This window comes from Elephantulus edwardii, unplaced genomic scaffold (assembly GCF_000299155.1).
Source record: "Elephantulus edwardii isolate Elephantulus edwardi_28Jun2011 unplaced genomic scaffold, EleEdw1.0 scaffold00093, whole genome shotgun sequence".
Taxonomy (NCBI): Eukaryota; Metazoa; Chordata; class Mammalia; order Macroscelidea; family Macroscelididae; genus Elephantulus; species Elephantulus edwardii.
In genome coordinates this window covers 72,495-83,755 of record NW_006399843.1, presented here as the reverse complement: position 1 = coordinate 83,755, position 11,261 = coordinate 72,495, and the positions used below count along the sequence as shown (strand labels likewise).

General features: G+C 38.7%; 1 protein-coding gene across 1 annotated transcript; it reads right to left on the bottom strand.

Annotated features, from left to right (window-relative positions):
• Positions 1 to 5,662: 5,662 nt before the first annotated feature.
• LOC102872042 (60S ribosomal protein L21-like) lies at positions 5,663 to 10,063 on the bottom strand. Its single transcript, XM_006890857.1, has 2 exons — positions 10,038 to 10,063; positions 5,663 to 6,071 (listed from the first exon to the last, which is right to left on the bottom strand). Exons 1-2 carry the CDS (start codon positions 10,061 to 10,063, stop codon positions 5,663 to 5,665), a joined length of 435 nt encoding a protein of 144 aa, XP_006890919.1.
• Positions 10,064 to 11,261: the final 1,198 nt, after the last annotated feature.

The window sequence follows — 11,261 nt, the reverse complement described above, 5'->3', positions numbered from 1 at the left end:
CCCTAAGAAGATGCCCAAAATATGTGAGATGAAGCTTTGTTTTCTTTGTCTCCAAGAAGCATTTTTGCTTTACTTTCTCCAGGTTATATTTGTTCTTTTGGCAGTTCATGATGTATTCAGTACTTTTGTCCAACATCACAGCTCAGTGATGTCTTCTGTTATTCATTGTCTAGCTCTCAGAAGCATATCAAGTGATTGAAAAGACCATGGCTTGAAGTACGCACACCTTAGTTTTCAAACTGACATCACTGCCCTTCAGTAATTTAGAGACAACCCTGACACTGGATTTACCCAATTGCTATGTTTCTTCTGATCTCCTGACTGCTGATATCAAGGGTGTTGATTGCAGATGCAAGTTAGATGAAATTGTTGATAATTTTGATCTTTTCTCTATCTAGCATGATATTGTCTACCAGTCCAGTGGTGAAGATTTTTGTCTTCTTGATATTGAGCTGCAATCCATATTGAAAGTTGTTGTCTTTGATCTTCTGCAACAAGCATTTCAAGTCCTCCTCACTTTAAGCAAGCAAGACTGTGTAATTTGCATAACTCAAGTTGATTGATGGGTCTTCCTACAATCCTGATGCCACATTCTTTTTTAGAGTCCAGCTTCTCAAATGATTTGCTCAGCATACAGCTTGAATAGGTATAGAGAAAGAATACAACCCTAAAACACCCTTTTCCTGATTTAAATCCAAGCAGTGTTCCCTAGCATTACTGACAATAATAGCTTGTTGGTCTAGGTATAGGTTTCATATGAGCACAGTTAAATGTTCTGGATTCCCATTTTTCTCAGTGTTAACCATAGTTTGTTATGATCCACACAGACAAAAGCTTTTTCATCGTCATTAAAGCACAAATGGAATTTTTTCTGGTATTCTCCACTTCCAGCCAGGATCCACCTGGCATCAGCAATGATATCCTTAGTACCAGGACCTCTTCTACACTCAGGTTGAACTTCTAGCAGTTTCCTGTCAAAGTACCTTTCTAGGCAGTATTTAATGATTCTACATAGCTTGTTCTTAAGAAAGGTATCTCAAGAAAGATATTTTGCCAATTAAGCTAAAATATGATTTAACTAAGGAGCTCTGGTGGTTCAGGGGATTAAATACTTAACTGTTAACTGCAAAGTCAGCAGTTCAAACCCACCAGGCACTCTGTGGCAGAAATATATGGCATTTTGCTCCCAAAAAGACTTACAACTTAGAAACCCTGTGAGTAATTCTACTTTGTTTTATAGGGTCACTATGACTTGACGACAATGGGGTTTTATTTTTATTCTTCCAGATAAACTTTAAAATTGTTTTCTAAATTTGAAGTAGAATTGCAGTAGAATTCTCACTGGGCTGCTACCAAAGTGCTTTTAGAGGCGAGGATGGTGAATCTTTGTCTCGTTTAGTTTGGGAATATTTTTAGGCAGAATCAGTCCTTGGAGAGAGATGTTGTTGTTGTTATGTGCCATCCAGTCACCTGCCACTCATAGCTACCCCATGTACAACAGCACTGAAGCCTTCCCTGCCTTAAGCCCGTCTCACTAATTCCGATACACCAACCCCCATTGCCCCAGTTACTGTGTCAATCCATCTTCTCCGGGGTTTTCCTCTCCTGTGCTATCCCTCCACCCTTTTGAGCAAGATGACCTTTTCCTGAAGATGTCTCTCCTGGCCACATGCACAAAGTATGCAAGACAGAGTTTCAAAATCCTGGCCTCCAAGAAGAAACTTGGTTTCACTTTCTCCAAGACAGACCTATTTATTTTTTTGGCAGTCGATGGTAACCTCCAGTTAAATACTCTTCTCCAGTACCACAACTCAAAGGCATCAATTCTTCTTCTGTCATCCTTAGTCATTGTCCAGCTCTCTGATGTATAGTAAGTAATTGTGAAGACCATGGCCTGGATTAGGTGCATCTTAGTCTCTAGATTGACATCGTTGCTTTTCAGTACTCTAGAGAGATCCCTGACAGCACATTTTCCAATGCAATTTGTCTTTTGATTTCCTGATTGCTGGTACCAAGAGTGTTGATTGTGGAGCTAGGCAAGCTGTAATTGTTAATAACCTCAATATCTTTATCTATCATGGTGCTGCCAATTGGCCCAGTGGTGAAAATCTTTGTCTTCTTGATGTTGAACTTCAATGCATGTTGAAGACTACACTCTCCTTGACCTTCTGAATCATCATGCTGGAAAAGATAGTGTCTCAGAGAAAAGGCGGAAGCCCCCTCCTCCCCAAAACAGGTTGACTTGGTGACTGCTGCAATCAGCTCAGATATGTCAGGAATGCTGAGAATGGCACAGGAAGAACAGGGTAACCTGTTGTTTATACCATTGTTATGAGTCACACTCAACTCAATGACACCTAACAACAACAAAAATAGCACAGTCTAGTTTTAAGAAGATGTCAAGCGGCATTTTTTAAAAAGTCATTAATGATTTCATTTCACTCAGATAAACCAACATCCTTGGATGCAGCAGTTAAGAAATAGTGCGTTGGGCAAATCAAATTCTCAAAAACAGAATAGACTTGTTCAGAGTGCTAAAGAGCAAAGATATGACTTTTTTTAGAAAAATATTTTTTATTTTACTTGGTTTACATAAAGAATTCATATACATTGTGTTTTGTCTATTTACTTTATGTTTTGCACATTCCTTTTTATTTATAGTTTTAAAATTATCTAAGGATGATAGTTTTAAGAAATTATGCACCCTCTATGGATCAGAAAATCTAGTGTCAATGAAATTTGAAGTTCTGTTCTTAATTTTTCCCCTTTTGATCAGTATTCTATAGAATCTTAGATCATAATGCTCAATAGTGGATGCTAGGCACTGTATAGTTATTGTTGTCTCATGGCAAATGAAGCAATAGTTCATGAAAACAAGTAGCCCCGCTTTCATAACTTCTTTCTATTTCTAGACGTAGACTAAATGCGTGTCTTCAGTGACCACTTATAAGTTTTAATGCCCCAAGAAGTATTTAATGAACTAGGAGTTAGAACAGAAGCATTAACCCATTATTAGGCTAGTTCATTGGGATGTTCTATGACATTAAACCTCCAAATTTAGGAAACAAATCCAGTGAAGTATGTGGTTGCATGTAAGCAGCCTCAGCCGTATGTATGGCTAGACTAAGAGGCTGTCTTGCAAACAAAGCAAAGGAACACTACTACATGGTTTAAAATCAAGGAAAGTCTGTTTCAAGATTGTACCTCTCTCTCTACCTATTCAATTTGCATTATGAGGAAATTATTCGAGAAGCTGGACTTCATGAAGAAAAATATGGCATCAGGATTGGAGGAAGATTTCAATAAACTACATTATGCTGATGATACAACCTTGATTGCTGAAAGTGAGGAACTATAGAAGATCAAAGGTTAGGGGAGCTCTGGTGGCCTAGTGGCAAGGAGCTGCAACTACAATCCCAGAGATGCACGGTTCAAATCCACCAGATGCTCTGCCGGGGAAGGAGGGACAATCTCCTCCTGTACCAGTCAGATCTGATTTGACGGTACACTCACACAAAAATAATAAAATAAAAGTAAAAAAAAAAAAAGAAGATCAAAGGCTGCATATGCTTCTTAACATGTAGGAAACAAAAATTCCTACCACAGAACCAAGAAGCAATATCATGATTGATAGAGAAAAGATTGAGACTGTCAACAACTTCATCTTCCTTGGATCTACAATCAACACCTTTGTACCAATAGCCAAGAGATTAGGAGATGAACTGGGCAAGTTTGCAATCAGGGACCTCTCCAAAATTACTGAGGGGTAATGATTTCAACTTGAGGACTATTGTACACCTGATTCAGGCCACAGTCTTTTCAATCACTTACTTTGCTGCTGAAATCTGGATGATGGTGAAGGATGACAGAAGGAGAATTGATATCTTTGAGTTCTGGTGTTAGAAAAGAGTACCAAATGTCCCCTGGCTACCAAAGAACAAACAGATATGTCTTGGCAAAGGTGTAGCTAGAATTCTCCTTGGAGGCATAAATAGCAAAGCTTCATCTCATGTACATTTGGGCATGTTGCTAGTAGAGACTTATCTTTGGAGAAGGCCAGCCATCATGCTTGGAAAGGTGGAGGGTCAGAGAAAGAGAGGACTACTCTCAACCAGATAGACTGACATAGCATCTGCAGCAATGGGCTCAAGTATGTCAAAGATGTTAAGGATGGCACAACATAGGTCAGGATTCAGATCTTTTGTTCATAGTGTCACTATGAGTTGTACTCTACTCGGTGGCACCTAACAACAGCAAACACCCTCAGAAGCTACTCTCTATCTTTCTCTGGCAATGTAAATATTTCCATCACACAACTTTTGCTAATATATATGTGTGTTTTGTAAGGTAATAACTTGAGGGGGTTTTTGTTTTGTTATTTGATACCTGTCTAGCTCCCCAAAAACTTCTGCGTCGGTGGCTGTGACTGTTGTGATCTTATCTTCTGTCCTTGATCCACCTTTGAGCCTTCTCCAAGGTGTTACTCTTGTCCCCTTGTCAATTCTTCCAACTGTAGTGAGTGGATATTCCCAAAGGACCAGATTCCAACTCGGTCTCATCTGTGGTCTAATGTCAAAGATCCTTTGTATCTTGTATCCAGTCAAGTTATGTTGGTTTTGACACTAGAAACAGTACTGTGTTACAATTTGAGGTTTAGAATCACTCTAATGACAAACTTTGCCAATCTTATTCCAAGAGTGGAGAGTCAATGAACCAGAACGAGCCAATTATGGCCAAAGGGGGGCAATGAAGATACTTTTTATCCATTTTTGCATGTATCTGGAAATGGAGTTTTTGAATAAGAATGGTATCACATCAGACAATTAAGAGATAGAAAAGTGTGCCCATTCAGGATAGAAAAGTGTGCCCATTCAGGAAATCAAAGCAAAAAGATTATGCGGCAGGCCCTGGAATAAAAAGTCAAAGGACTGGAAAACTCATTGCCCTCGCGTCAGAATCGATTCATAGCTGATTCTGGCAGGTTTTCAAAGGCTATCTAGATCACAACAGATTATGGCTGATGTTGTGAAGAATAGAAATGCCAGAATATTTAATTGTTCTCGTGCCAAACCTATACCTAGACCAAGAAGCTGTTGTCCCAACAGAGCCAGGGAACACTGCATGATTTAAAATTAAAAAGAGTATGTCTCAGGGCTGTATTCTTTCTCCATCCCTATAACCTTGCTTGTGGAAACGAAGAGGCCTAAAGGTTATGTCAATCACACTAGGCAGATTGTTGATGAGTCCTCCACTGATCCTGATGCCACATTCTTTATTATGTCCAGTCTCCTGAATGATTGTTCAGCATATTGATTAAAGAGGTATGGAGAAAGAATACAGTCTACTAAAGCCCTTCAATATGGATTACAGCTCAATATCAAGAATGCAAAAATCCTCACCAGTTGACTGATATGCAAGATCATGATAGATGGAGGAAAGATTGAACTTGTCATCTATTTCATTACTTGGATCCAAAATCAACACATTGGGCATCAAAAATCAAGAAATCAAAAGATAAATCACACTGGGAAAATCTACTGTCAAAATCTACCTCTCCAAGCTTCTAAGAGGTAACAATGGCAGTTTAGAGACTAAGGAGCACCTGATTCAAGCCACAGTCTTTTTTTTTTTTTACCAGATAGACACCTTTATTTCACCCTGATTATGCCATGAATTCATAGGGAATAAGTTCCAGCAGCTCGGGCTCCTTTCCATTTGTTCTCACAAAGTGTGCCTCTCTGGGGGGAGCGGGCTGGCGTTTTAGCTGGACCCAAGTGCCTTTCTCCTTGGCTTCCTTCTTTTTCTGATCATTTTCCTTCACTCGTTTCAGGAAGCTGTCTCTGCTCTTAGAGTGCTTAATATGCTCAATGCGCACGTTAATTCTCTTGGCAAGAATTTTACCCTTAACTTGTTTGTTCACAACGATGCCAACAGCATGCTGGGTAACATTGTAGACTCTTCCGGTTTTGCCATGGTAACATTTGTGAGGCATTCCTTTTTGAACAGTGCCCATTCCCTTGATGTCTACAATATCTCCTTTCTTATAGATTCGCATGTAAGTAAGCCACAGTCTTTTATATTACTGGCTATGCATCTGAAAGTTGAACAATGAATAAGGATGATAGAAGAAGAATTGATGTCTTTGAGTTACAATGTTAGAGCAAAGTACAGAACATCCCATGGACTGCCAAAACCCAAACACATCTGTCTTGTAGAAAGTGCAACCAGTGTACCCATTAGAGGCAAGGACAGTGAAACTTCACCTCACATAATTTGGGCATGTTGTTAGAAAGGGCCAGTCCTTGGGAAAAAGCATCATATTTGGAAAGGAGGAAGGTCAATGAAAGGACAGAAAGACCCTCAATCAGATGGATTGACACAATGACTATAAAAATGGACTCAAATATATCAGAGATGATGAGGATGGCACAGGACAGGGCAGGACAGATCTGCTGTTCACAGAATGACCATGGATCTTTGTAGACTCGACAGCACCTAACAACAACAACAAATCACACAGAAGGAGATAGCCCATCTTTGTCCTGCAGAGCAGCTGGTGGATTAAAAATTCCCACTTTGGCATTAGCAGAGCAACTCCCTCTCCGTTAGGCCAAAAGTACTCCCTGTTGGAGAACTAGAGAATATTATAATACATATCCAAAATAACTGTAGCCAAGACCTGAACGTCCATAAGGCATAGGCCATCTGATTTTATGTAAACATTCTAGAATTGAGCAGAATAATGACAAATAATTAGCTAAAGAAATAAGAGTGCGGGCTAGGAGGTTACTGTCTCCATCCAGGAACTACTAAAGAATAGAGAGATCCCATGGAAACAAGAAGGATGACAGAAGACTTGATGTCTTTAGCTATAGTGTTGGAGAAGAGTACTGAACATCACCTGGACTGCCAAAGGAACAAATATGTCTTGGAGAAAGTGTAGGCAGAGGAGTACTCTTTGGAGGCAAAGATGATAAAGCTTTACCTCACATACTTTGGGCATGTTGTTAGGAGGGCCTATTCCTTGGAGAGGGACACAATGCTTGGAAAGGCAGAGGGTTGATGAAGGAAAGGAAGACCCTCAAACAGATGAATTGACACGGTAACTGGAGCAATGGGCTCATTTGTGTCAGAAAGTGTGAAGATGGCACAGGAGAGGACAGGCTTCAGATCTGTTGCTCATAGGGTCATACTCAACTTGATGGCACATAACAACAACAACATGGAAATAAGAGAAGCTAGAATCAGATTTTAAAGTCATTTTAGAAATATATTTGGAGAGAACAAATGGCTATATAGCCGAAAGTTATAAATTATAGTGGCTTCCTTGAAAAAGGGGGAAAGATACAAATAGGATAAACTCAAATGATATATTCTAGTCCTTAAAAATGAATAAAACAAAACTCAAACTAGTTGCCATTGTGTTGACTCTATCTCATGGTGAGTCTGGTGAACCTGGTAATAAGAGTCTGCTGTACGACTCTGAAGGCACACAGTTCGGATCCACCGAACTCTGTAGGAGATGGATGGGTAATCTCCTTGCATGTGATACTCTGTCTCTCAAAACCTGCTGGAGGGTCAGTGATGGGTCAGTTCCCACAACAACATGGTGAGTCTAAGCACTATAGAGTGGAACTTCTCTCCATCATGTTTTAAGATTGTGATCTTCAGATCACCCATCTCCTTAAGAGGCCTCTTTTTTTTGTCAATCTTCTGCTTTATCAAACATGATATCTTTCTCCAGGAATTGGCACTTCTTGATAACATGTTCAAGCTTGATTCAAAGGAACATTTTGTTTATACATTTTTCAGGATAAATTTGTTTGTTCTTCTGGAAGTCCATGGTATAGTCTAATCCACACCATAATTTAAATTTACTGATTCTTTTTCAATCATTCTTATTGTCCAGCTTTCACACACAGATGACTTACTTGAAAATACCATGCCTTGGGGCAGGCATACGTTAGTCCTTAAAATGACATCTTTGATGCACACCATGTTTATTGCTGTGTTGGTCACAATAGCAAAGGGATGTAAGCAACTCAAGTGGCAATCAACAAATGAATGGATAGAGAAGATGTGGAATATTCACACAATAATACTACGCAGCACTGAAAACAAGGAACTCATAAAATATTATATAAAATGGGTGATGCTGGAGGACATTATACTGAGTGAAATATCTCAATCACAAAAAGACAAATACTGCATAATGCCACTGTTATAAAAGAGGACTGACATGGGGGAAATTAAGAAAAGAAGGATAAATAATGAACACTGCATTTAAGTAGATGAGGGAGATAACTGTCTAAAAGAAATAGATGATTCAGGTTTATTTGCATGACAACAGTCCAGAGTAAGAGTTGCATAGCAAAGTGGACTAGGACGGTGGGAAGGAGGGAGAAAATTATGCAACAGTATAAGAATCTTTTTAGAGAGAAAAGCGAACTGGGGGTAGGTAGGGAGGAAACAATGAATGAATGAAAATTCAAGCTTTCTGTACATGTCCATCAAAATGTCAATTAAAAAATAATTTTAAAAAATAACATGAAAAAAATGACGTCTTTGCTTTTGAATACTCAAAAGGAGGTAATTTTCAGACCTTTTTAAAAAAAAATTTAATGTAAGTTTACAGAGACTTTGGATTTCCATTCATACATTATTGTACATTTTCCTCCCTCCCCTCCCCTCCTCTCAATTTGTTCTTCTCCTTGAAGAGAAAAAAAAATTCTTTCATTGTAATACAATGCTCCCCCTCCCAAGTCCACTTTACTGTGAAGTTCTTATTCTGGGCTCTCGTCATGAAAACACTATCTAATCATATATTGCTTTTAAACAGTTCTCTCCCTCTTCTGTTTCAACGCAGTATACATTATCTATCCCCTCTTTTCTTAAGTTCCCCCCAACCCTGATGTCAGTCCCATTTTACAACAGTGGCACTATGTAATATTTGTCCTTTTGTGACTGAGATATTTCACACAGCATAATGTCCTCCAGAGTCATCCATTTTGTACAATATTGCATGAGTTCCTTGTTTTTTAAGGCAGCATAGTATTCCATTGTGTGAATATACCACAGCTTCTCTATCCATTCATTTGTTGATGGGCACTTGGATTGTTGCCATTTCTTTGCTATTGTGAACAAAGAAGCAATAAACATGGATGTGTACATATCTGCTTGAGTCATAGTTATGGTTTCTTTATGGTATATTCCCAGTAGTGGAATTGCTGGGTCAGCTGGTATCTCTATTTCCAACTCTTTGAGCAAGTGCCATACAGCCTTCCATAGTGATTGCACCATTTTACACTCCCACCAACAGTGAATAAAGATTCCAATTTCTCTACAACCTTGCCAGCATTTGTTGTTTGCTGCTCTGTTAAATTTTGTGATTCTTACTACGGTGAGATGATATTTCACAGTTGTTTTGATTTGCATCTCTTAGAGGTAGGGATTTTGAACATTTCTTCATGTGTTCACCATCTGAATGTCTTCTTTGGTGAAGTGTCTTGTTCATACCCTGTGCCCGTTTTGCAATTGGATTGTTTACCTTTATCTTGTTGTGGTGCTCTAGTATCCTATAAATTCTAGGTAAGTCCCTTATCTGACATGTCATTACCAAATGTTTTGTCCCAGTCTATGGCTTTCCTTTTGACCTTGTTGGAGAAGTTTTTCTATGTTTAGACCTCTTTTTGCAGGAGGTTTGCCCAAACACAATATACTCTTTGCTTTTTTGACTGCTATCTCTATGGACATTGAGTAGCACAAGAAAAAAGAAATTCTTGACAATTTTAATCTATTAACTATTTATCATGGTGTCACTTGTTGGTTCAGCTGTAAGAATTTTTGGGGTGTGGTTGGTTTTTTTGTTTTTGTTTTTGTTTTTTTTATGTTGACGTGTAACCCACAGTACAGTCTTTGGTCTTTATCAACAGAGGCCTCAAGATCACTTAGCTTTCAGCAAGTAAGGCTCTGTCATTTGTATATTGCATTTTGATATTGTCTGATCTTGATTTTGTATCATGCTTCAATTGGTCTACCTTTCAGAGTTTTTATCAGCATACATATTGACTAAGTATGACAAGAAGACATAACCCTGGTAAAGAAAAAAAAAGAAATAGGAAAAAAAAAGACATAACCCTGGTGCATATCTTTTCTAGAGTTAAGCCATGCAGTGTTCCCTCGCTGTGTTCAAATCACTGCCCCTTGGTCTATGTGTAGGTCCTGCACAAGCACAAAGAGTCTGGTCCCCCTTCTCCATAATGCTATCATAATTTATTATGACTCACATAGCCAAATGTTTTTGCATACCCAGCAAAATACAGGTAAACCTTTTTCTCATATTCTTTGTTCCAGTCAAAATCCACCTGAAAACAGCAGTGACATCCCTCATTCCACCTAAACTTCCAAATACAGCTTGAATATCAGACATGTTCTTGTTGACTATTTTAAAATTTAATTTGCTCGTGTGATAATAATGATTTAAGAAAACCCTCACATTCATCACCATTGATTCAGAAACAACTCATTGCTGATTCTCCACTGGATTTCTGAGGATAAATCAACATGGGAGAAGATTGTCACTTTTTCTCCCCAGGAGTAGCTGGCGGATTCTAATCTCCAGAAGGAAGTGGTTTTTGTGTTTCATTGAAAATCCCTATGGATTATACCATGAGAATGCCCTGATAGTGACAATATCAATTGATATTGTTTGATAATTTTCACATTCTCCTGGGCCACCTTTCTTTGGAATGAGTACAAATACAAATCTCTTCCAGTCAGTTGGCCAGGTAGCTGTCTTCCAGTTAAATAAGAAAAATGCGGGGAGCTCTGGTGGCCTAGTGGCAAGAAGCTGCACTGCAATCCCAGAGGCGCACAGTTCGAATCCACCAGATGCTCTGCCGGGGAAGGAGGGACAATCTCCTCCTGTACCAGTCAGATCTGATTTGACGGTACACGCACACACACAAATAATAAAATAAAAAAATTTTTTTTAATGAGCACTTCTAGCATTGCATCCATTTGTTGTTACATGTCAGTTATTACTAAATCAAGTACTAGAGTCTGGCTTTTTAGCAATGCCTCCAGCACTGTGTGAACTTCTTTCAATACCATTGGCTCTTGATCATAAAGATCAATAGGCATCAAAATTATGCGAATCCAACAACATCATGAGCCCTTTGGAAAACTTTTTAAAGTTATTTCTAATTATTGTCCTTCCTAATAACACTATAAGAGCGATACCTTTTAAAATTACCTCATGT